The following is a 27,042-nucleotide window of genomic DNA, read 5'->3' on the forward strand; positions in this document are numbered from 1 at the left end:
ACTAGATTTTTCGACCTGACCATAAGTGGAAACTACTAATGAGGAAAGCTATGAATATGCCACGTGGAAGGTCAAATATAAAGTGGGTCCACATGACTAATATTACTCAAGGTTGGAAGTCACAAAGAGTGATACTGGTCGAAGGTGGCAAGGTCGAAAGACGCTGTGAGAAACTTGGGGACTTAGTGAAATTGTGCTATGTTGGCTAAGATTGGATTTCATCATTATAATAAAAGTAATGTTGACTCAATCACCATATGTGGAGTTCATCATTACAATGGATAATGCAATAAAATATGTTAACTTAACATAGTCGACATCAAAAACTTCGACGAGGGTAGTCAGTTTTGGAGCCCAGAAAAGCAGTTAGAAAATTCAAATGATGTCACAAGGAGGGAATTGAGTTGGCATAGACAGTTATTCAGAAAAACGCGGGGGAACGTCGAGGAAAAACGCTACATGAACTTAGGATGTGTCATCAGATTAGTAGTTTACCATTCTTAGACAATTATCATATAGTAGTATATAAGGATACTTAAGTTTATTTTGTAAAGGGTTCGCAATTGTACCCATTTCTGCTAACTCAAAGTACCTGCGTGTTGAGAAACGAGTGAGGAAAGATGTGCGTATGCATTCCACCGTTTTATACATTTTAAGCAACTTTACATTAAAAGTCATTTTTATGCATTAACTTGCTTTTCGATTTCCTTTACTTTTCCTGTCAATTTACATTAACTTGCACTTTAATTTCTGCCCTTTCTTTTCCTTTTTGATTTCAAAGCCTTTACTTTACTTGCATTCTACTTGCAGTTCTTTTATTCCTCATTACAAGCAATCATAACAAACATTTTCCAGCAATTATGGTTTTTCACAAACTTAAAAACACACAAATATGTCAGAGAGATTTTCGAGTTTGATCCCTTAAGTATTGATATAAACTTGTATTTGTTTACCAAATTTCATAGTAAACAAATTGGCACGCCCGACGAGACTGTTTTGTGTATTTGCTTACCAAATTTCGCAGTAAACAAATTGGCACACCCGGCGGGAATGTTTTATGTATTTGTTTACCAAATTTCACAGTCAACAGTGACAAAAAAATTTTATGCATACACATTTTTCTGCAAAAAAAGAAGAAGAATATATCATCCCATATTTTTTCCATAAACAACAAGTTGATCTCTAGACACTCGCTTGGAATTTGGAACACCTTCAAAAGAATTACGGATGAACTTCAACGAGGCCAGGAATTGTTAAGAGATGAGGTCAACCAATTGAAAAGTCACATAAGGCTGGTCATGGAAACCCTGCAAACTTTATTAAGGAGCAAAGGAAACCCCTCACCAATTGCTGTAGCAGAAATGGTTACCCCTCAATACATAGTCGGTTTCACCCCAGATCAACGATAGTCCCATGCACCGAACACTCATTATCTGGTGTATGGTCCTCCTCTTGGATATCCTCCCCAACCTTTGCTTCCAAGGCCTTCGTACCAATAACCTTGGTCTAGTCCTCCTTAAATTCAGAATTAGAATTATCAGAATCAGGATCAGGTCAAACCTCAAAACAATCAGGAAAGTATGAATCCTCATGTTTATCCCATACATATGTCCTACGGATACTTGTTATCCTATTTGATCCATAAGGAAATGGTTGAGCCCAAATCACTCAGGCCTTTGACGCCACCATACCCACATGAGGTTAATGTAAATTCTAAGTGTGAATTCCATGACGAATTAGTTGAACATACTGTTGAGAGTTGCAGGGTTTTCAAAATTAAGGTATAAGAACTTATTGACAAAAAGTTGTTAACCTTCAACGAAGAAGATCCTAGTGTGATGAACAACCCCTCACCCGGGTGAGTGCGAAGACTTCAGGAAGCACCTCCTAAATTCGGTGACTCAGACAGAAAAACTCATCCTCGAAGTTGATGATCATTAGATCATTTTATCATTTTCGTTTTTAATTTCCTTGTTTGCTAAGTGCTATTTATTTTTAAACTTGATGCTTTTGAATGGTAACATTAATAAAATAATCATGAATCTTTGGAATCAATTCCTTCGTGTTCACTCTTTTGTGTACCATCATTTTTTACTCGCAAAAAAATTAGTGTTTCTTCATTTCACCTATTTCCTTTGTCAATTTGTGTTTAAGCAAAGTTTGGATGAAGGATAATTTTAACAAAATACCTAAAATTGCTAAAGTATGGTTTTAAATAAAACCTTGCTAACGAAGTAAGGTATTGTTTCACTTCCCAAATACTAAGGAGTAACAGAGTTAATCCCTACTCAACATTTTTGTGTCTAGAAGTTGGTGTTTCTTCTAGTTTCAAAAACCCTTAATCCTAACGAGGGGCAGAGTAGTTTTTTGGTTAATTTGATTATGCATGAAAATTTCAAGAGAAAACATCTAATCTGAGGTTCAACCATATTTTCTTCCTCATACACGTCATGAAGTATTGAAGAAGTCATGAAAATCCAAAAATTTCACAATCGTTGTTCCTCACAACCATTAACACGATAGTCACAACCCTTTTCAAATCAAAAGAATAAACTTCATACAAATAGTTCTAAAAAAAAATTCAAAGGAAAAAAATAGGCAAAAAGAAAAAAAAAATCGAAAGGGGTCACCAAAATCCTTATTGAAAAATAGCAAGAGGATGTGACCACCATACCCAAAAGAAAAAGGAAAGAAACAAAAGTGGGTGATTGTCACATCAAGAAAAAAAAACTCATTGGTTATCAAACCATCACTGCTTCACCTGCAAAATTCTCTTGGATGTTGAATGTGTGTGTAGAATTAACTGAACATAAGACCGATGATCATTAAAAGGAGAATGAGAGGGTTAAAATTAATTTTTTTGAGTGTTATATCCTTTTCTTAATAATCGTGAACCATGTCATATTACAACCCGCAAAAGACCTAATTGAAGTAAGGTTTATTTTGAAAGCATACCACAACAAGGTTGCGTTAACCTGAATCCAAATATATTTGCTAATCATCTGTATCGGTATCATGTTCTCGCATCATCTTTCACACCTGGAATGTCTAAATCAACATTGCATGCTAACCAATGATCCATTCACTATACACCACAATATCATTTCAATAATAAGTGATCCATTCACTATACACCACAATATCATTTCAATAATAATTTTAATTTCAAAACTTGCATGAGCATCACATTAGAATTACCATTTTGAAGGAACATTTTTATCTGCAAGTCAACAGTTAACATCAAGGAAGTTCCAACAATGAGAAATCAATGAGCAATCAACGAGGAATTCAAACTTTCGTAAAGTATCCAATATGGGGCAAACCACCTCAGGACTCTATTGATCAGGGGTAAATCGCCTAAAGACACTGTTGGTCAGAGGCAAATCTCTCTAAAGATTGATCAATTTGAGGTAAATCATTTTAAGACTTGGTAAATCTAGGGCAAATCACTTCAAGACTCGGTAAACTGTTCCAAGAATAGGTTAGTTAGGTGCAGACCACTTCAAGGTTTAAAATATTGGGGCAAGCCATATCAAGGTCATATTATGGGAAGCTGCTTTCAAACTCCTTTTGAAGCAATTTTTTTCAAAGACTCATCCGACTAGGGCAATATAAGCTACAAAGTGACAACTTTTCTCCATACTTTAAGTTGTTCAAGCAAAACCCTATCATACATCAACGACTATTGAGTTTAAAATGAGTTTCAGGAGGTCATGCTAGCACAACATCCTATAAAATAACTTGTTGATAAGAAGCTTTGCTGGAAAGTAATCATTTTGTTCAATTTTTAACTATCCATTGCACGCTACATGGACACTAGATAAAACATCTAAATCATCATGCATTGTAAGCTTATCATTCATGTTTACATATATCATGCATTATCATTACCCTTGCATAAACCATTTTTGCATTCCTCTGACATCAAACCATGCATCTCATCTTGTGCTTCATGGCATCACATATATGTCAAAGACCTAAAAGTTTCATGGCAGCAAAATCAAACATTTACAATCAAAGAGGCCGATCTTAGTCGTCACCTCTAAAGACAAAACCCCGACCTCACTCGACACATCTAAAAAGCCCAAAGGCCAACATCGCTTGACCCTTTAAGAAAAACTCAAACCTTACTTGACATACATACCCCGAAAGTCCAATAACCATTGGCGCAATAGTCCATTACATATATTGATCAATGGATGTGCAAGATGCTTATACCTTTCCCGCGCATAACCAACTCCCGAACCTAAATTTGATTGCAACAACCATCTTTTTATCTAAGGTTTCCCTATTAAAAAATAAAATTTCGGTAGCGACTCTTGTTAATTTCGAACGTTCATTACGCTCGAGTATTTTTCGCACCACAACATTCCCCTTAGACCATTTATATTTATATGTATTTAGATCCTTATTTACATATCTCATAGTTTGATAAATAAAAATAAGAAGATCAAAGCATTTGTTTTGACTCCTTTTCAAATTTGAGAAACATTTATTGATCATGTGTTTCCTTATAGGTATATGATCTAGAATATCATTTTATAGGTATATGATCTAGAATATAATTCCCATGAGAGGTCTGAATCCATTTTTTATGATCTTTGGATAAAAAGATTCATTCACATTGTAAAAAAAGTCGAAGCTGAACCAATATTGATTTCCTTTTTGATTCGTCCCTTAGGTTGAATATCTCATATACGAATTATTTTTGATCAAATCCAGAAAAATCAATAAAAAAAGAGAATCCATTACAATACATCAGATCCGGCTTAATTATTGAGAGATTGAATAGATTTGTCATTTCTTAAAATCACTCTTCTAATTGAAAATCTCAATGTAACAAATACCCCCTATTCCGGTCATGGAATAGATGAAATAAAATCTGATGTGAAACTCGTAATAATTATCTCATGTTCCGCACATCTTCAATAATTATGGCATCAATAACTGTTCTCTCAAAACAATACTTTGCACTCAGAACAAGCAAACCTCGTTTCAAAACATGACAGGCAAACCTTGAGATAACTGGTTTCAGAAACTTGGTTTCCCAAATCAAATGCGACTGACTATACAATGTTTCAACAAGTAAAAAACAATCATGTCTCTATCTTGAGAAGAGAATTGAGGGAAGTGCTGTTGAATCGTTGAGCAAGTCCTCTAATCACAAGAACAATAACATCCCGAATGTGTCGGGACTGCACCATCAAGTGAGCCTCATTCTCACTGTCCACTACAATTTTTAGACGGTGTGGATCATTCCTGAAAAGCTCCACCTGATACATTCAAATGTCAACACAGGTAAATCAAGGAAATAATAATCTAGCAATGACATTGCATGGCCGATGAAGGTAAATGTGTTTCACGTGTCATCACCCAAACTTACATGAAAGGGAGGGGCATAACTACCACGGATTTCTGTTGTTGGAAAGGAAGTCTTGGTGGCAGGCTTTACCACCTTTACCCTCTTCCTGTTAATCTCAAGAACTCGTCTTTCATATGTGCCCACTGATGAAATCTGAAATAGAAATTATTATGTCAAAAATAGGAATAGTCCTTTTTGCTTTTCCAGTACTTTTAAAATGAATCCATCCAATTCAAATGAAAACATCATAAGACTATTATGACTATTATTAAAGATACCTTTTTCGAGGTTTGGTCTTTGTCACACAATACCTGCCACAGAAGTAGATTTAGCATATTTCAGTTACTTACACAATTTGGTTTTACCAACATGTCATATTCTCTTGTGAACTAAAATTTAAATGTTCCTAGACACCAATATCATAACACCAGCAGAACTAGGGCATGGGATATTTAACTTAATGCATTGCCACACTTATGTCAAATAGATATAACCTACCTCAAATTTCACTGATCCCAGATCAAGGTTCTGCTTCACTTCTTTAAGAACATCGGGCTCTGCATGGAATTAGGGGTCAGATATAAATCCTACTATATTAAGATGAAAACTTCTTTCATTTTAAACAAAAAAAGGCATGTAAAGGCCTCACAATAATGATTAATATAGGAAGTGCATTGTTTTAGAGCCTGATTTTACAAACACTTTTATTTAAAAGAAAAGGCATGCACAGAACAAAACACCACCACGTTTTGAAAAGTTTGCAACTACAACTAAAGATCAGACCACAGTTTACATTCCGATTCCTTGGAATTTCCATATCTCACTCACAACACTAGGATTATCACCCAAGAAATTGATTTCCTTATTCCAACCATCTAATCAAGAAACTGAACACATAGTCCAATTTCATTTTTGGTTAAATATTATAGAAACATTTACAAAGAAAGATTTATTGAGTGATTTAATACATAAAAGTGTTAAGAAATGTGGTTGGACCTAAATCAACCCTACAAAACCGGCTTGTAGGGTGTCCCCACTTATAAAGACATGTTCCTGCCATATATTGTCCAATGTGGGACACTTAACACACCCCTTCACGTCCAAGGATTGTCCCCATTTATAAAGACATGTTCCTGCCATATATTGTCCAATGTGGGACACTTAACACACCCCTTCACGCCCAGGACTGAATATCTGAAGCATGAAAATAAATGACGGGTGGTCTGATAGCGAAAACCAAACCAAACTTTGATACCATGTTAAGAAATGTAGTTGGATCTAACTCAACCCTACAAAACCAGCATGTAGGATGAGGATTGCCCTCACTTATAAAGACATGTTCATGTCATATATTGTCCAATGTGGGACTCTTAACATAAAGGGACCTTTACTCCAACTGTTTCCCACTTCTACAAAGGATTACTCCACTCATTAAGTCTCCAAAATAAAGAATGCCCACCCTCTCTTCTTATTTATCATATTCATACAAGATATCCCCTCTAATAATTTAAATACCTTAACCGTTCTCTAACTCCCTTATATCATAACGCGATCACACTTCACAATTATTCTATTCGACCTCATTTTGATCTCTTTTTTATATTTCTAGCATTGTTTAACCACTAATTCAATCATATAATTACGAATAACACTTTGCTTCAACGGCAAATAATGATATACCACCCAACTATTTTAGGGGCTGGCTACCACATGCAGTGATCAGAGATTGGTGTATTGTAAAAATACATACATAATCTGTCATATTAATGAATTTGTAGTCGTATATAAAAACTAGCCACCAATAAATTTTTGGCAACTCGCCTTAGTGTACTATATAATATCAAATGACAATTTCCTATTATATATGTTGATATTTATAAATATATAGTATTAAGAATATTTGTACATAAAATAGTCTCACATCGATCACATCGATTATATCATGTAATTACTTATAATCTTTCTATATATAATAAAGTCTCCGTAGTTCTTTTCAAAACACACAGTTTATTCATATGTCTTTTAGTCTCTTGTATTTCAACATGGTATCCAGAGCCTACTGAGAGACAACCCTTCAACGTACCTTACCCGGTTGACTCACTGTCTTCCAGTGAGAAATTTTTGGCAAACCGTGTCATAATTCTGATTTGCCTTCCATACACTGTCGTCACTCATTCCGACATCAGTTTTCAAAATTCTACGGTCACCACCGCACTGTCGCTATTGTTCCCGGCGACCTTCCAACAAACTAACCCTATCGGCAGAAGCGCCACCTCCGATCTAGCCACCCCACTCTCCATAGTGCAACTGTTTCAGATTTGGTCTCAGATTTTATTTTCCATTTGTGGAAAATTGTGATCCAGTTCAAACAAAACCTTTTTCACCTGATTCGCGTGATATTTTCTCTCTTCAGATACTCATGGATACTCCTCATAACTTTACGCCAAACTACGATGATTTTCTCAGAATCATCCGAACTTAGATTCTACTGTTTCGGTAGCACACACTGGTTCTCTTGATTGTAATGTCACCTTCACTAACAATAATGTTACCGTGCAGGATCGAAGTTTGGGACTGACAATTGTCGTCAGATGCGAGTCTCAAGGCCTTTATTATCTCTCAGTGTCATCTCTAACATGCTCAGCCAAAGATTCTCCACTCTCTATTCATGCTTAGTTAGGTCATCCCAGACTTTCGAAACTACATAAATTGGTGTCAAATTTATCAAAGGTATTTAATTTACATTGTGAGTCGTGTCAATAAACGAGCTTCGTTCCCTTTTACTTTAGTTCACACCGATGTTTGGGGTCCCCCGCGTATTGTCTCTACTCTTAAGTCTAGGTATTTTGTCATCTTTATTGATGATTTTTCACGTTGCACGTGGTTATTTTTAATGAAGAATAGATCTGAATTATTTTCTATTTTTGAACAATGTAAAGAAGTCTAACAGATGTCATTTTGGTGATACCTTTATTGATGGTTTTTCACATTGTCACCTTTTTTACACAGGTCTCTTTATGGTTGTTAAGAGTCCCACATCGGATAATATATGGCCTGAACATGAATTTATAAGTGGGGACAACCCTCACTCTACCAAACGGTTTTGTAGGGTTGAGTTAGGTCAAACCATTCTGTTTTTTATCGTTACTCAGCCCAAAGGTGTATTTATCTTATTGTCTATGTAGATGATATTGTCATAACTGGTAGTGATCAACAGGGTATACTCCAGTTAAAACAACATCTCTCAAATCAATTTCAGATAAAAGATCTTGGTAAACTCCGCTATTTCTTGGGTATTGTGGTAGCCCAATCTAAAGATGATATGGTGATTTCTCAGCGGAAATATGCTATGGATATTTTGGAAGAAACATGTTTGTTGAATGTTAAACCAACTTATACTCCTATGGATCCAAGTGTCAAACTACTACCCAATCAGGGGGAGCCTCTATCTGACTCAAGAAAGTATAAGAGATTGGTTGGAAAGTTGAATTATCTCACAGTCAATTTTTCAGACATTTCTTTTGCAGTTAGTGTGGTAAGTCAGTTCTTAAATTCCCCTTGTCAGGAACACAGGGATGTTGTTATCCGGATTCTGAGATACATCAAATGTGCTCCAGAAAAAGGTCTAGTGTGTGAAGATAAAGGACATACTCAGATAGTTGGATACTCTAATGATGATTGGACAGGATCACCTATTGATAGACGATCCACCTTTAGGTAATGTGTACTTGTTGGAGGAAACCTTATATCTTGAAAAAGTAAGAAACAAAATAAAGTTGCAAGATCAAGCGCCGAGGCAGAGTATAGGGCCATGACAATGGCAACATGTGAACTTATTTGATTAAAACAGTTGCTCAAGGAACTTCAAATTGAAGAAGCAAGATCAATGAATCTTATTTGTGATAATCAAGCTGCATTGCACATTGCTTCAAATCCAGTCTTCCATGAGAGGACCAAACATATTGAGATATACTGTCACTTTGTCAGAGAGAAGATCGAGTCAAGTGACATCGTCACAAGCTTTGTCAACTCTAATGATCAATTGGCAGACGTGTTTACAAAATCCCTACGAAGCCCCAGAATTAATTATATATGTAACAAGCTTGGTGCATTTGACTTATATGCTCAAACCTGAGGGGAATGTTGATATTTATAAATATACAGCGTTAAGAATATTTGTATATAGAATAGTCTCAAATAGCTTATATCATATAATTAGTTGTAATCTCTCTATATATAATAAAGTCTCCATAGTACTTTTCAAAACATATGATTTATTCAAATATCTCTTAATCTCTTGTATTTCAAGAGCATCAAATCATGTTATCATTTAGATAAAGACTTTCAACTTACCAACTGCAATTGGATCTGTGGATACAGAAACTGATTGGCCCTCTACTCCATCCTCTCTGATAGGAGTGTATATGGCCACCAACCTATAGCCGACATCATCAACGTTTGCTTCATACATTCTGCCTGTTTCTCCTGAAGTTCAATAAAAAAACAGTTTAATTAACTTAGATACACAATAGAAGAGAATATTGTTCATGTAAGGTTAATCCAGAAAGCATGGGTACAGCTTACGGATAGATTAGAAGAGAATATTGTTCATGATATTGTTTGTGAAAATTAGGGATAGATTAGAGAAGATATTGTGTTTTAGGATCATGTGATAATATTATCCTTCATGTTATAAATGTATTTGTGTTGGGGATAATGTTTAAAATAAATACGTGCAATTCTTGGGCAAAACCCCATATCTCACTTCAGCAATGTGAATGTATTTGGCCTTTGAATTCTCTTCATAATTGTAGATTAGTTTTCCAATCTTTAACTCACTCAAATAAGCAGAAATTCCTTCCTGCTGAGGCTCTTACAGACACAGGTTCCTGTGGTCCTTTATTTGGAAAGTAATAAATCAAACAGTACAAATAATTCATATCAAGGTCGCTGACCACAGAACTCTCTCCCCTTATGTGCGGTTTACAGGTTATTTTCCAAGGTTACTAGGTATTTTAGGTATAGATTATACATGATTTTCAATGAATGTTGGGTCTCAACTAACAGCCTGGAGCATTTTCTATTAATTGAATTTAGGATGAGGACAGAAATTCTTTGGCAGCATTTTATAGTTTTCCATTTCTAATAAATAGTTAATCATGGAGTTAGAATACAGAATTTAGGCAAAATACCGTTTTTAGTCCCTTAACTTTACCTCAGGGTTCCATTTGGTCCCTTAAGTTTTAAAAAGTACGACCTGATCCTTTAACTCTTAAAACAGCGTCATATGAGTCATGTCCGTCCATTTTCATCAAACAACATTAATGTTTGTACTCATCGCAGCTGAGTTGGCAAAGTACCTTCGTCTTCTTTGGTTTCCACTTTCTTCTTCGTTCTGATTCTGCAATTTCTCCTCAAATCGAACTAGGGCTTAGGGTTCTTTCCAATCCCATTTCAAATTGACTCCAGAAATTGAAGGTTCTTTCCGATCACATCACAGATGGACATTCTTAACTAAAGCCACTATAACCTGTCCCTTGAAATTCAAGCACCAACATTGAAGTTGTTCATGCCATTTAGGTGCTTTGTTTTTCAAAATCAGTGGTCCTCTTGCAAAATCAGTGTTCAATATCGTTGAAGCCGAAGGAATAAAAAAACCTTCTCTCTTCTAATTGTTCTTATCTGTCACCGCCACAACACTTCTCTAACTCATCACCATGTCGGACGAAGAGCATCAATTCGAATCCAAGGTCAACGCCAGTGCCTCCAAAACTTACCTCGGCAGGCCGGTACCGCCGGTGCCCACATCCAAGACTGGAAAGCACGGTCATGTGAAGTGTCATTTTGTTGCTATTGATATCTTCACTGGGAAGAAACTTAAAGATATTGTTGCCTTCTTCCCATTATTGTGACATTCCCCATATGAATCGTACTGACTACCAGCTCATTGATATCTCTAAGCATGGATTTGTGAGTCTGGTTACAGAAAATGGTAACACTAAGGATAATCTGCTTACAGAAAATGGTAACACTAAGGATAATCTGCTTACAGAAAATGGTAACACTAAGGATGATCTCAAGCTTCCAACCGATGACAGTCTGCTCACTCAAATCAAGGATGCATTTGTCGAGGGAAAGGACCTTGTTGTGTCTGTGATGTCTGTTTAGCTTCATTGCAATACTCAACTAATAGATTTTTTTCAGAATCTGCTTCATCCCAACTAAGTGAAGCTTCTTTTGAATTATTAAGAGTACCACTTTAAAAGGATTTATTTATCCTACAAAGATTGATGGAATGTTGTGGATTCTAGGCGAAAGACTTGAAAAAGACAAAATTACGGGGCAGTTCTATCTAGATAGAAAAATAAATGAAAAGAAAGACAGTTCAATTTAAGTTTTATGGCCATCCATGCACCTAAAGATTAAAAACTTCCCAGTCAATCATGAAATTCACTAACATATAACCAAACAATCTCGTAACAAAGTGATGTCATCTTTGATCCTTTGTTCTATTACAAATTCCAATTAAATGCAGGAAAACGAAAAACTTTCAAAGACTTAAGTTTGCAAGACTCAAAATGAGTCGGGAGGGGGACCAATTCAAGAAATAACAATCCTATTTTGCATGACTAAAAACATTTTAAGCCATTTCATGCCAAAGAGAAATAAAAGAGATTTGCATGATAAAATAGAACTCATATGTCAAAGTTATCTAAAAAATAAACAAGCACGTTAAAAGAAAAAAGTATTCTTTTTCACTTATTATCTTTTTTCTTACATCGCAACATCCTCAATAGGATTATCGTATTTTTTCAGAAAAAAATGCCAATCCCTTTTTAATTTGAGTTTAGATTCAAAATTGGTAATAGTAGTAGTAGTAGTATTAAAAAAGTAACAGATAAAATACAGGCATGTTTTATAGTAATCCTAATTCATCATTGTTATTTTAAGGTCAATTTATTCATGTTTCTAAAGAAAAGAAAATGCAACTTAGTTCATCTGGTTTATGTATTGAAATTCAATCACAGTACTTATCTACAGCTTTAACTGGAAATACTAACTCTTTTTAGTGATCTAAAGGATTTAGCATACCTGGTATAGAGATCAGATCGGGACTTCCAACCATTGATCTAAGCCACTGGACTCTGCTTTTGCCTTCCTTCCCACCACTATAAGTGCCACGAACAGAATAAAGATTGGTATGGAATCCCCTTCCCTCAATCTCCAGCTTGTGTATTCTAGGAATCCCTAAGAGAATGCACATGTAATACTTATAGCAAAGCATAAATCATGACAAAAATGCAAGGGAGAATCAATCATAAAATAAATGTCATAATGTTAAAACACTAATTTTGTATTTAGATAGCACAAGACCTCCAATTTTGCCAGATAAAAGAGTCAATTCAATTACATTTTTCAAATGGTAAATTCATTGTGTCATTCCTCTGAGAAAAGAGAGACACTTCCTTAAATGTGCAGCTTGATTGCCTATAAAGTACTTCAGAGCACCAAAGTAAAAACAACTGATACATTATAACCATTGTCTGTGATCAGTGTGTCATCCACATACACCTAATAATCAAGCATCTTGCCAGTCTCTAAATTCCCTATTAAATGATATGCAAAGCATACAGAGGCCGTCGATCATACTATTATAAAATAATTATAGCAGGGACTAAACTGGAGAGCTGCTGGCAGACATGTCAGACTAAAAGCTCTTGTTTGTAATCAGGTTAAGTATATTTGTGATACACTAAGCATCTATTATATCTATTATCTATCATCTATTATCTATTATAATATATTAAATCTAAACCAAAAATTATTTTTTAATGACAAATCATCATCTAACTTGCCACATCAATTAAAATCTGATGTGGCACTATTCAAAATATAACCATCTAAAACTTCTAATATTTATTTCACTATAATGTGTAACGTTCCATTCATAAAATCTATAAAAAAAACTACATTTTTATATTCCATTAAAATTTTAAATAAATTTTTTAAGTGAATGAATAATAATTCATATTTAACCGTTTTAAAACTATAGTAAAAAGATCTTATGACAATGCTTAAAATAAAATGGTCATACAATTATCTATCTATTATAATCTATTAAATCTAAGCCACAATTTATTTTATTGACAAATCATCATCTAACTTGCCACATCAATTAAAATCTGATGTGGAACTATTCAAAATATAACCATCTAAAACTTCTAATATTTATTTCACTATAATATGTAACGTTCCATTCATAAAATTTATAAAAAAAATTACATTTTTATATTCCACTAAAATTTTAAATAAATTTTTTAAGTGAATGAATAATAATTCATATTTAACCGTTTTAAAACTAGAGTAAAAAAAAATCTTATGACAATGCTTAAAATAAAATAGTCATACAATATTTTTAAGTTTAATTATAACTTTTAAATAGACATACTAATATTTCAAATACAATATTTTTAAGTTTAATTATAACTTTTTTAAATACACATACAAATATTTTAAATTCTTTCTAAAATATAATTCTTAATTATATCTACAATTACATGTTACAAAAAAAATAAAAAATTAGACAATCATTTTTCAGCTATAATATATATAATCTTTTACATATAAATTTTCTATAATATATTAATAAATTATATTTAATTAACATTATAAAAAATTCAATTAAATTAAATAACTTTTATATATGTTGAAAATAAATGACATACTCAAATAGACACAAACAATATCATTGTATTTGGTTTAAAAGTCATACTCAATTTTTTTTTACTACCAAAATATATTAGAATATCAAGACTTTCATTTTAAATTTTAATGTCTACCATGATGATTATTTATATGATGTTTGAATTTTAGAATTTAAATTGTCTTCAATCCACACAATGGCGAAGAAACATTCTTAGAGAGTATAAATAAAGACAAAATTTTATGCACTTATTTTACATTTTCAATTTTAATTTTAATGTTTTATTCTCTTCATTCTATTGTCTTAATAACAAAAATTCAATACTATAAAAACAAAATCCTATCAAAACCAATACTACTTAAATAACTCATCTAAGCCCGCGCGTCGCGCAAGTCTCATTCCAGATATTAACAATAGCATAGCAGCCCGAGTACATCAAAAAATAAGTTTCTTACTAGTTGTGGTTGAGTGCATGAAACAAATGACATTCCATAATACCGTGCACTTGACGCCTCTAAAGAAAGTAATTTAATTTAGGGGATGAAGTTATTTAACTACGAATTGATGTTCAAATACATTATATCTACTAACCATCCAAATTGTGGTCAAATATACATGATTTTCAAATGTTCAAATATACATCATATCCATTAACCATAACTTGTGTTCAAGTTTACACATGATAATCCTAGTTAATGATGTTCGAAAATGTTAATTATGTTTAGTAGATGGTTAATGAGTTGTGACAATTTATTAAACATTAACCATCCACATAATGAAATTAATCGCATTTGATCTGCGTTAACCCTATAAATTGTTGTCAAATTTCTGTGTCAAAACTACACAGCTCTCATAATTGAGCTTACTTGTGTAGGGTTGTTTTCCCTACACTAGTTACCTATCCTTATTCTTCCCATATAGATACAAACACACGAAGCCTGACAAATGTCTAGTTAGTAAATTCTATTCTCTTTTTAGGCACCCTTTCTCTCTACATTTCTCTGTACACAACTTTTTTTAGTTGTTCTCCACATCTCATAAACAACCATGACCTAACTAAATAGGGAAACTATTTTTTTAGGGTACAATCTGCAAAATGGGTATAATGGTAAAGCAAGAAGACGTGTGCACTCAAGGAAATTACCTGGCAATACAGAAGTTGTCTCAATGTATACCACCTCACTCGACCGTCCAAACACATCAGTTACAACGCATTCACATTTCAAACAACGGCCAATATCCTCAAACCGCACCCTATATGAGCAAGAACTTTTATTGGGTAATGGCTCATATGAAAAACTGTCTCCCACTTCTGATGAACAAAACCTGCAATAATATTAATGTTATACAAATAAGGGCTTTGATTAAAATCATCGCAAGTTTGCAATTGTTGTTCTCATCATAATATAGATATAAATACAACTACAAATATAATTGTTACTTACAAGAAATATTGAACCACATGGAAAAAGTATCATCACAAATATAATTGTAACTGCTATCTCTGCATAACCATCATTTTCATCTGAGCTCACAACTGCTCCATACAATATATTAGGATTTGGTAATTTTTTTATTGAATCACTTTTGAAAGCCACCTTGGCATGTTACTAGTGCATGATCTTTATTTATTAATAAACAATACCCCTCAGAAGAATCTTTTGCGAAACAAATGTATCAGCTTGAGAAACAATGTAGGTGAATTATAGTTCTTAAATAAATAAAACAAATCCAAGTTGTGTTGGAATCTTAGTATTGTAGGAAATTTTATTATTTATTTACATGGTATAATATATTTATTATTACCCGATATAAAGATAAATTTGCAGACTTCAACCTAGGTTTGTGAGCTCAAATGAAAATGGTAATTATACAGCTAGTAGGAGTGAGAGACTACCAGCTATTACTGTATTTGACACCAGGGAATAAATTAAAAAGTAAATTGTTCAATGAGAAATATTGTAGTTCTGCATCAATGTAAAGTATAAGACCATACCATTGGTATCTTATATCTTTCTTGTACTTGCTCCAGACATGTTGCTGCATCTCACTATTTGGAATCACTTCAACAGCTGTAAGTAAGTCACCTTCAACTGCCTTTCCGGTCAGAGCAAGCATCTCTGCATATGGAAGCTCTAGAGGACAATGCAAGAACCCCAATTACTTACCAAGAACAACTTAAAATTTTGAAGGTGAATAGTGTTTTATCATTTTAAAAAATCACGTATTTGCACAGTGGTTACCTGGGAAAACAATGTCAGTTGGATCAGATAACTTAAGTTCACCCACAACTGAATCTGAACGAACTGGAGTATATCTGAAAGGAAGAAAAAAAATTAGCACATAGTAGAATTAAGGTTCCAAGCATAACTCAGCCCCACAATATCAGCTAGTAAGTTTAGGACTTCCCAAGACTTATAATCACTACCTAGACCATATATCTATTTAACGTAAGACTTTAAACACACTCCTTCACTCTTAGGGCTAAACACCTTAAGTGTGGATTAATACAGATGGAATATCGAGAATGTCAACAAATGTTGGTGCAATAATAGAAATCTTGACCCAATAAGAGACTAAAATAGTCTTTAATACCATCTTATATTATAGGCCTAACTCAACCCTACAAAAACGTCTTCTAAAGTGAGGACTGTCCAAGCTTTTACTAGCTCTTACTAGGCAGTATACACTATAATTAATGTGGGTCCTGAATTTTTCTTTCTGATAAACCACCATATGCTCAATGTTGTTGGGCTTGGTACATAGATAATTTGGACAGCCCAGTAACAGATCTATGATAGGGTCCAATATCATAGAATTTGGGTTGGGACACAAAAAACTGACTTGTACGAGGACTGCTCAAGCTTTCTATGCACTAACTAGACCATATCTCTAATTGATGTGGGACTCTCAACAAGTACCAACATGATATTATCAACAAAATAGATCTTAATTGTTTATCTTGTTGAAATTACAGGGTTGACGTGTAAAGAGAGTAAAGGGGAGGAGTTTCTCAAATGATATTCGGTTGATGTGATGCATGATTTGAAACAATACTATTATAAGCAACCTCTTTATGCAGATGATTTGGTCATGCACTAGTCTATAAATGCAGTACAAGCTTAAGCCTGCTAACAAAAATAATAAAACAAATTGATGTGGGACTCTCAACAAGTACCAACATGATATTATGAACAAAATAGATCTTAATTCTTTATCTTGTTGGAATTACAGGGTTTACGTGTAAAGAGAGTAAAGGGGAGGAGTTTCTCAAATGATATTCGGTTGATGTGATGCATGATCTGAAACAATACTATTATAAGCAACCTCTTTATGCAGATGATTTGGTCGTGCACTAGTCTATAAATGCAGTACAAGCTTAAGCCTGCTAACAAACATAATAAAACAAATTGGGGAATAACTCCTATGATTGCTTCCTTAATTGCAAGATAATTGATTCCAAATATTTTAAATTAATTGTAAAGATATACAAGGTTTACAATATTCTGAGATATTATAACACAAAAATAGCACAAATCACATATTATGTAGTGGTAGATATTAAAGTTCAAACACTAAAATAAGATGTCATGGACTATCACAGCAGTGCGCATGCGTAAAAATTCAGTGTACAAGGATGTTTGCACAGATAATTCAACTTCACCCCTATAAAAATAAAATTAGTTCTTACATTGCTGCATGGTCATTTTATAGCATTATTTTATACTATTTTGAATCACTTATTCTTTTATTTTAAAAATAAATACTTTGGGAGAGCTAGATCCCAGGGTCAGAGCACAGTTAAGAAAAGGCCAACGGCTCAAAGAGCACTTATAAGAGGTACTTATATATTACCGACCAACGAGATCTTTACATCGACACTAGGATTCAAACCCCACGACCTTGTGAGATGAGTTGAAACTTACCAACTGGACTAACATATGTTGGAAGTTTGAATCACTTACTGACCATTGCACATGAGAGCAAAATTATGATGCCTTACACTTGTAATTAAAATTTTAAAAGGTGGTTTTAACAAAAAAATTTACACATTCAAAATCAATTCCTTCCAAAAGCAATTCGCTAAATAGATCTTCAAATCTGAAGTGAGGGAGAAATAGCATTAAAAAAAGCTATCTCTTCTTCCACATTCTGAATCTGAGAGTTTTACAAAGTTGTTATGTTTATCATGCCATATCATTGACATTCTTCATGGTAAAACATGAAAAGCTAAAGAAAAATCTAGAAACATTACCCAAACAACAAACGAAAAGTGTAATCTGAATCAGTAACATTGTAGGTTCTAGAACTTGCTCCATTAATCAGCTCAACAGTCCCCTCACTATCTTTTCTGTGCCAGCTAAGAAGACTTTCTCCTTCATATCCACCAAAATATTCACCTTCGCCAGAGTAAATTCCCAAAGATAACTCTTTCACACGTACATTAGCAACTACCGGAGGTGCTGCAAATTAATATAGGAGTAAGACAACAAAAACTACTAAATATCACACTCTACATCAGATGTGATTAAACAGAACCCACTTTAAAAGCATCAGAGATAGTTAATAAAGAACTTCAAGCTAGAGCTACAATTATACCAGGGGAAACTGGGGTGTTGCAAATTGCAACCAAAGGCTCTCCACAAGTGCTATCCACGCGAGTTGGCACCCAATACAAGGCCAAAAAAGATCCAACATCTTTAAGAGTTGGTTTATACGTTCTGCCATGACAATGAAAATTAATCTTCAATTTCATGTAGATATAATTTTTCATATACAATTACAATACAATATGTTGGTACTTACAGCTCTGTCCCGCATATCTCAATGTCAGAAGCATTAGATATATTTAGTAGTGCAGATCCTTCAAGCTTAATCTTTGTCCTGTACCAAATATATTCTCCAACTCCTTCATGTCCACCAAAATATATCCTAAATGGGGTAACCTGTCTGTCTTCGCAACAGTCAGGAATTAAGAGCTCTATTCCCTTAGGATCCGCTGAGCTCAGAATAGAAAAAGAACAAATTAATTACATAGGAGATGTATATACCCATTACACAATATTACAGAATTGATACATGCATACAAACATACACACAAGCGACAAAAACAAATAAAAAATCATCCATTAACCGGAATATATAGGCACAGATGACAATCATTCAGAACTTTCAAACATTTTTGTATACTGCAAGAGCTCGTCAAAAATATGATGACAGAGAAATCAGTGTACTTGGTACTACAGTTAGAAAAAATATATATTTATTAAAATATATTTAGGTTTTGTTTGGGAGTTTGAAGGGGAAGGGAGGCAGGGCTTTGAAGAAAAGGAATGATGAAGTGGAGAGAATTGAAGGATTTGAGAGGGGAGAGCTTTGGAGGACTTACTTTTCTTCAAAACATAAGATCCACCTAATTTGGAGGAACTAAAAATTATATTGGAGGGGGGTTTGAAGGGTTTTTGACAGGTTAGATTTACTCTTCAAATCTAATCTATATTGTTATAATAACCTAAATATTAAAAATATATTAATAACAAATATTCATTTATCATTTTACTAAGAAGCTCTCTTTCAAAAATAGTTAAAGATTTACCTATTTTCCTCTCTAATCATCTGTTCCTCGCCTCCAAATCCCAAACAAAGCCTACAGGTTTTAGACGTATGACTATGACGATATTCAAACTCAGTAACTTTTTTATTAATTACTCATTAAGTAGCGAAGATATTATTTTGTCAAAGATTTACCCTATTGAATTAATAAAAATTAATTTTTATTTAGTTAAAGTAAATTAGTAATATACTTGGTTAAAGTAATTATCAGAAAAGCTATCACAGAATGTATCATGGACTCCAGCTACAAAATTAGGACCATGTTACATAAAATTCACATTATTTTTCGAATATCGTGCAAAAAACAATCTTACCAGGAGAAATCATATCAGATACCACATTCTTTTGGTTGCCTTTAGTTCCATCTTTGCACACAGGTGTGAAGACAAGCTCAATGCAGGCACCAACATCATCAAGAGTCAAATCCAAAAACTCTGCTAATCACAAATATCAAGCATTTCAGTTTTCCATAACAAGTGCAGTGACCCGTGCCATACACGGGTATACGTTAAATTTACATTTTTAAAAATATCTAGCACTTTTGAATAATTACTAATCAAAAGATTAAATGAATACTACACTTAGTATTACACATCAGTTTATTATATGATTGGCACTTGATGCACACGATTTATATTCAAAATATGTAAATTTAATACCATTCTTTTTAATATATATGTATACATTAAATTATGGTAATTCGTGTGTTGCCATTATTGAGTAAAATATTTAATCTTCTTATAATATATTTTGGGTCTAAACTTAAATACTAACGATTTTGTATTAGATATCTACATATTTTTATGGGAAATGTTTATCATCATATATAAAATGAGAACACAAATAATGAAAAAAATAAAGCTATGCTTGGATTGACGTTGTGTGATGGAATGAAATAGAGTGGTAAATAATTAGATCTCATTGTTTAGATTTGTAAATAATGGATGAAGGGAATCCAATCCTCCTATTTTCATTCCTCTCATTTTGGATGTATGCAAAGAAATGAGATAGTTTGATTTCGCTCTATTCCCAAATAATGAAATCTTTGTTCGATTTCGCTCTATTCCACTCTATTTCATTATATTTCATTCCATTCGGTCACAAAGTCATATCACATGAGAAAGAACTAAAAAGTCAAGGCAGTCCAGATTGAGTGCTTGAGTGTTAGGTTGTAGGACCATACGATCTTTCATCCTCCAACATGGAATTGTGCCTCAATTCAATTAAGATCGCCGGAAGGGATTATGGTCCAGATCGCGTGTTTTGCAGCAAGATCGTAACACCTCCGTGCAGAGCCACAGTTTCGTTTGGGCCTTCCATCCTCAGGTTGGATTTTTTAAAATAATTAGCAGTTTTGTATAACAAACAGAACCCTTCGAGTTCAATCTCCCTCCTCACTCACTTGCTACCCACGAACGAAAAACGCCAAGTGTCGTTCCCTACCTTCGAACGTCGGTCTCGCCTCCATGTGATACTGCATTGGTGTCTCCTCTGTTCGTGCTGCCAGCTCCTCTTCCCTGCAACAGTTTCCCCTAGACTCTTCTTCATAAATTACTCTTCAACTCTTTCTTAAGCCTCTTAATTCTTCTTAACACTCTATTTCAGAAATTTACAATCTGTTTCTTCTTTTTTTCTTTGACAATTGATGTAATGGCTTCAGGTGGGTCTCAGAGTGCTCAACTATCTGCATGAAGTCGGTCTCATAATGTTCCTGCTGCTACAGCCATCTACAGGGAGTGAGTCTCATAATGTTCCTGCTGATAAATGCCCATAATGTTCCTGCTGATAAATGCCCTTGGAATGAAGAGTAACTCAGCATGAAAACATTGTGTTACGATTGATGCAGCTACAAGAAGAATCAAGTGTAAATTTTGTGAGAGTGAGTTTACAGGAGGTGTTTGTCGTTTGAAGCATCATTTGGCTGGAACCAGTGAGATGCTAAGCCTTGTAAAGTTGTTCCTGAGTATGTCAAGAAAGACATGATGGATATTGTTTATAACTTGCAAAAAATGTTGCTAAAAAAGTCAAATGTATTTGACATTGAAGCTAATGACGCTTATGTTGCTGATTCAAGTGGAAAAAGAAAGAGCCAAGGGGAGATAGCATGTAAGGAAGAATCACTACACTTAGACATACAAACGATCCAAGTGGAGGATAATGAGAATGAAGATGACATCTCACTTGATGTTGAAAAAGATGCCAGTGGTATTGGTAATGTTCTTGGTGATGATTTGGGTGTTCCTTCTATTGTTGAAGATGATGCCATTGAAGTGGAAGAGAATGACGATCTCAATAACTATCATGATATGGGATTGGATAATTTCTTAGATATCTAGACTTGTTTCTATGGATTATGTCTTTTGACCTACTTATTTTAAACATAGTCTTTGAGTAACTTTATGAACTTAGTACTGGGTTGTTATGAACTTTTGGAATGATGGTTATGAATTATTAATTAACTTAGTTTAATGTTGTGAAACACTTGGAATATTCCTTTATGTGGAAAAATCATACTTTAATTTATACTACCATTCTTAATTAATAAATAGTATTAAATAATAAGCGTGAAAAACCCAAAATTATGGGGGGGGGGGGGGGGGGGAGCGTATCCATTTATTTCTTCTTGGCCCAGGTGTCCCCTTGGTCGCTCTCTACTTCACTCGTCTTTATTATTGGGTATATATATATATATATATATATATATATATATATATATATATATATATATATATATATAATAAGTAGTAGTATTAAATAATAATAACAATAACAACTCCATAATTCTATATTGTATATAATAGATAAACACCGCTTCTTTGAGAACACAACTACACGAAACTCACCTTGAGTACTTATCTTCTCTCGTAGACCTTTGTCTTTTACCCTAAACCATTGGTGGGTGCATTCTCCCCTCTCCCTGAAAGGTGATCAACAGACTCCATGTCAGGAGAAGAAACCACTGATAAAATAATAAGTAGAGACATGAATTTATAAGCATTGGATGTAGAAGCCTGACCCTCCGTTATACACAGCATTGAAATTCAATCGCTGCCCTTCTATTATTGATCCAATAATTTCCAAAGTTTGACAAGTTGGTGGACCTAATTTGCAGCACAAGTGCAAAAAAAAAATTGCTTTAAAAAATCTCCATTTTAGATGAACATTTTAAAGCTGGCAGAGCATATTAAGAAAACAAGAACTGATCAATACCAGCTATTATAGGTCCAATCTGTTCAGAGAGAACAATGGGTCCACGGGCCCAATCACTTCTGACAGGCTCACAAGAAACAGAAATAAAGAAACCAATATCATCAATTGAGAGCATATATGATGATGTGGTGGCTCCCATAATTTCACTTTGGACACCCTCAGAACTGGTCTACATAAAGCCATAGATAATAAGTTAGTCCACCAAATATTTAACAGAGGATAATGAAAGAAAGTGAAACCGACTGCGCTATTTATGCCATTATTCAGTGCATATGGCAATCACAAAGGGAAGTTAGTCTCCATCCCTGCTTTATTATCAAAAGAGTTTAGCTAATGCTTAATTCACCATTCTTACAATAGTTTAGGCATGTCAGTTAGCATTGTTTTAGGTTCATACCAATAAATGTTACTTCCGATGAAATAATGTCTTTTTCCTATAATACCTTAGCGATTTATTATCTCATTTCACCTGTATCTCTTCGATAAATAATCAAGGATATTATTGACAAATCAATAATTAATATTACATTGAACTTTGAAAACAAAAACTATAAAAACAAAATTCTTATACAAACAATACATGTAAAACGGAATTGAAAGAGTACCAACTTGATGAGAATACTGAAAGACTCGTGTTTGACAAAGCTAATAACTATTTTAATCATGTTGCACCAATTTGTGAAAAATAGTCCATAACTCACAAGCCTGTGTCAAAATACACCACAAGAAGTAGGACCACCAATTTGGGTTTGTATTATTTGTTCATATTCATAGTTAGGACGTGGAAACTCTAACCAAGAGCTCTTAAGATATCTTTCTAATAGGTTTTCTTCCACTTTGAAAGGATACAAGTGTTTCCACCCTCCTTTGTTAGCCACTCCGCCTAATCCTTCAGTTATGTTCGAACCAAACATCAAAGTTTGTTAAGTGGCAAAATCCTATGAAGCTATAATGTATACGACAATGAATCTGAAATCATCATAGAATATTTTGTAAACTTAGCTTACGGTTGAACTGAATACCACAAAACTGTTTGTAAAGTGAGGACTAATTATGAAATCCTACATCTTCAGGTTCATCTGCCATGAAGGCTTCCCTGTGGGATCTCCGTTCATCCTCGTTTAGCTCAAGCTGATGTTTAAGTGTTTTTACATGCTATTTAAAGCCCTGTTTATTTTCTTCGTAAAGCTGTGGTTGGTTTCTCAGGTTGCCGACTTGACACTGACACCCTTCAAGGTACTCTTCACAGTTTCATGTCAGTGCATTAGGCTTCCTTTTCATCTACACTAGTTTGTTTTGGTTGTTAATCTGTTCGTCTATCTTAATGTAGGATCCTGAATTTTAGATTATGGTGCTTATGACCATATAGTTGGTAATTCCTCTTTCATTTCATAATCTATTACCTCCTAAAACACCTCATCCCATTATGCTTTCAAATTATTCTGAGGCATAGACTACTGGTATTGGTCAAGCTACACTTATTCCATCCTTGTCTCTAAATGATGTCTTATCTGTTCTGGTACAATTAAACAACTTACACTCTCTCTCAATTGTTCTGCAACATTTATTTCTGATCTTTTATTTATACAAGACTACAGCATAGGACAGATGGTTAGAACACGAACTGAATCATGGGGTGTCTCTATTACTTTCGTCCAGTGTATCCATTGCTTTTGTATCTCTAGATGTTATTCATCTTTGTTGGGGTCATCAAAGTTTGGATAAGTTAAAGGTGTTGATTCCTCATCTTTCACATTTGAATTCCTAGGATTGTAATCACGTTAGCTTTGCAAATATGCTATAGTGTCTTTTTCTAGTAGTGTCAATAAAAGATCAATGTCTTTTTCTAGTAGTGTCAATAAAAGATCAATGTCTCCCTTTGATATTGTCCATTATGACCTTTGGGGTTCTCTGTGTCCTCAAATTTAGAATTTAGAATACAGGTATTGTCAACTTTCATAAATGATATTTTGAGATACAATTGGATCACCTTGTACAAGCTTTAATTTAAATGTATAGATAGACTAGTCTTAACAAATGCTAATCAAGACATAAGGAAATACAAACAAACAAAAAACCATAATTACATATGTTATGTTATTCTCCTAATAATTACATATATTATTTTGTTGTAAAATAACATATTTACAATAACATAGCCTATAGTAGATCTGCTGGGCCAATTCTTATCGTGATTTTAGGCAACTTAAATCACACTGTAAATGTTCAGTGAGGCCAACCCTTTCCGTATCAGCAAGTGTGGGATTAGGTTAAGCTCAATCCACCCCAAATGTTTAGCATTTGTATAGGAAACAACAAAAAACATCTTTTAATTTTTTCCTTACAAATATTTGAAAACAAAAACAAATTAAAAATAAAAAGTGATGTTTTGTAATTAAATTTCAAAATAGGAAATGAAAACAAAATGTTGTCAAACAAAATAGGCCAATGCCAATTTAAATCAAAATTGGAGTTCCAAACAAAGACATTCACAGCGCAAAAGGTTCAAAGAAAAAGTACCCTAAGCCAGCGGTAAACTGAATCTCCCTCTTCACCACCCCAATACGTTTTTTCAATTCTTAGTGTTGTTCCTTCAACCGCATTTCCAACTGTGCGTAAAGAAAGCAATCTTGGGCTTCCTGATCATCATTAAACAACTCCACCATAAGAAACACAATACAAAATCCAGGATGATCTTAGATAAAGCAAAAGGAATAAATTGCATGATTGAAAAAATAGGCAATGCATGTCCATTGTTGGTAATTCAGTGTAGACGAGACCTTTTGGTGGGCTTGTATCAATAATGGTATCTTATTTAAAATTTGAAAGTATGAGTTAAAACTATGATTTAATCGGTCAACACAAGTATGTATTTATTTCATGTAAAGTAATTACTAACAAAGCAATCATCTACTAAATTGCAGGTGATCAAACTTCTCACCGGAATCCCTAACACCTAATAGTGCTCACTATAGATATGATTAAAACTAATAACTGTAATTGTATTGCTTTGTGTTCTCCTCAAGTAGGAAATGATTCTAATTTCTAGTCTTGGAGGGAAGAGAAATTTGCAAAATTTACCAGTTGGATTTATGTACAAGCTTGTATGGCATTGCTAACTTGCACAATGCTCTAATCTTTCATTTTTAACTATTTAGTATGGACCCAATTTATGGAAACTTATTTATATCAGATCAGAATGATCACGAGGCTTTCAATCTTGTTTCCTTGTTTGCCACTCTTGGACATTGAATCTCATGTATCCTTGTGCTATGACTTCAGATTATGTTAATTAAAATCATAATTAGGATTAATATTTCTCGTTACATTTGATACTGTTAGTTTACTTAGATAGTCCTATTTTTCTTATTTTCAGAGATTTTCATCAATGTTGTTTATATCAGATAGCGTCGTGTAGAACCGGCTCCCTAAAATGTTATAATGGTATAGCAGATAGAGGGATAGTTGCTATTGCAAAGATTAAAAACCAGTGTGCAAAATAAAGACTCATTGAAAATACACAAAATTATAGAGACCTTCATATTTAATGTAATAAGCTTCTTGATTCTCCATTTTTTAACTTTTATACGAATAAATACTTCTAACATCAGAAATTTCTAGCTTGCATGTTATTAATGTAAATTTCATTTTTGTATAAAACAACAAAAAAATAAAACAATTTTTGCCACATAGACCTTATAAAATGTATTACCTGGGCGAATGCGCTCCTGGCTCATGCAAATTCTTTTGTCACCCACAACACCATCATCCCGAACAGGAGTACACTGGAATGAGATGAATTTTCCAATAGCTTCTTTGGTAATATGGTACTGCAGAAATCCAGAAACTCCCGGTATCTGAGAACCAAAATCACTTTCAACCTGGAAATTTAGATGATATTTAAGAGATTAAGTTCTCTATCTGAAGGACAGTTTTCATAGATTGGAATGCTGCTTTTCATATTTGTTGCTAGTAGCGCAAAGTACTACTGTTTTCCAACCCATTTGATAAATTTCTCGATACATTTTCTTGTTTTCCGATAACTACATCAAAAATATGCCAAAATACATGAAGTAGGGAAGAAGACAAAAAAAATCTCCTCAACATTACAGCTATGAAGCAGAGACACCTAACATTACATGTCAACATTGCT

At 33.8% G+C, this 27,042-nt stretch overlaps 1 protein-coding gene across 3 annotated transcripts in view; it reads right to left on the minus strand.

The window, feature by feature from the left end:
• Positions 1-4,727: 4,727 nt before the first annotated feature.
• The window catches only part of LOC127075093 (187-kDa microtubule-associated protein AIR9), a 32,687-nt gene continuing 10,372 nt past the window's right edge, over positions 4,728-27,042 (minus strand). For 2 of the 3 annotated variants that reach the window (XM_051016569.1, XM_051016714.1), the window contains 18 exons: positions 26,602-26,770; positions 25,410-25,528; positions 22,890-23,058; positions 22,696-22,780; positions 22,523-22,596; positions 19,994-20,116; positions 18,873-19,065; positions 18,666-18,787; positions 18,322-18,529; positions 16,310-16,383; positions 16,063-16,201; positions 15,211-15,392; positions 12,455-12,610; positions 9,716-9,847; positions 5,861-5,919; positions 5,641-5,673; positions 5,384-5,515; positions 4,728-5,273 (listed from right to left, as the gene is read on the minus strand). In XM_051016569.1, the coding sequence (XP_050872526.1) occupies positions 5,097-5,273; positions 5,384-5,515; positions 5,641-5,673; positions 5,861-5,919; positions 9,716-9,847; positions 12,455-12,610; positions 15,211-15,392; positions 16,063-16,201; positions 16,310-16,383; positions 18,322-18,529; positions 18,666-18,787; positions 18,873-19,065; positions 19,994-20,116; positions 22,523-22,596; positions 22,696-22,780; positions 22,890-23,058; positions 25,410-25,528; positions 26,602-26,770 (2,346 nt within the window). In that variant the 3' untranslated portion in view covers positions 4,728-5,096. The remainder of the gene's footprint in view (positions 5,274-5,383; positions 5,516-5,640; positions 5,674-5,860; positions 5,920-9,715; positions 9,848-12,454; positions 12,611-15,210; positions 15,393-16,062; positions 16,202-16,309; positions 16,384-18,321; positions 18,530-18,665; positions 18,788-18,872; positions 19,066-19,993; positions 20,117-22,522; positions 22,597-22,695; positions 22,781-22,889; positions 23,059-25,409; positions 25,529-26,601; positions 26,771-27,042) is intronic. The other variant, XM_051016646.1, reaches the window with a different exon arrangement.

Source organism: Lathyrus oleraceus, chromosome 1 (assembly GCF_024323335.1).
Source record: "Lathyrus oleraceus cultivar Zhongwan6 chromosome 1, CAAS_Psat_ZW6_1.0, whole genome shotgun sequence".
Lineage (NCBI taxonomy): Eukaryota > Viridiplantae > Streptophyta > Magnoliopsida > Fabales > Fabaceae > Lathyrus > Lathyrus oleraceus.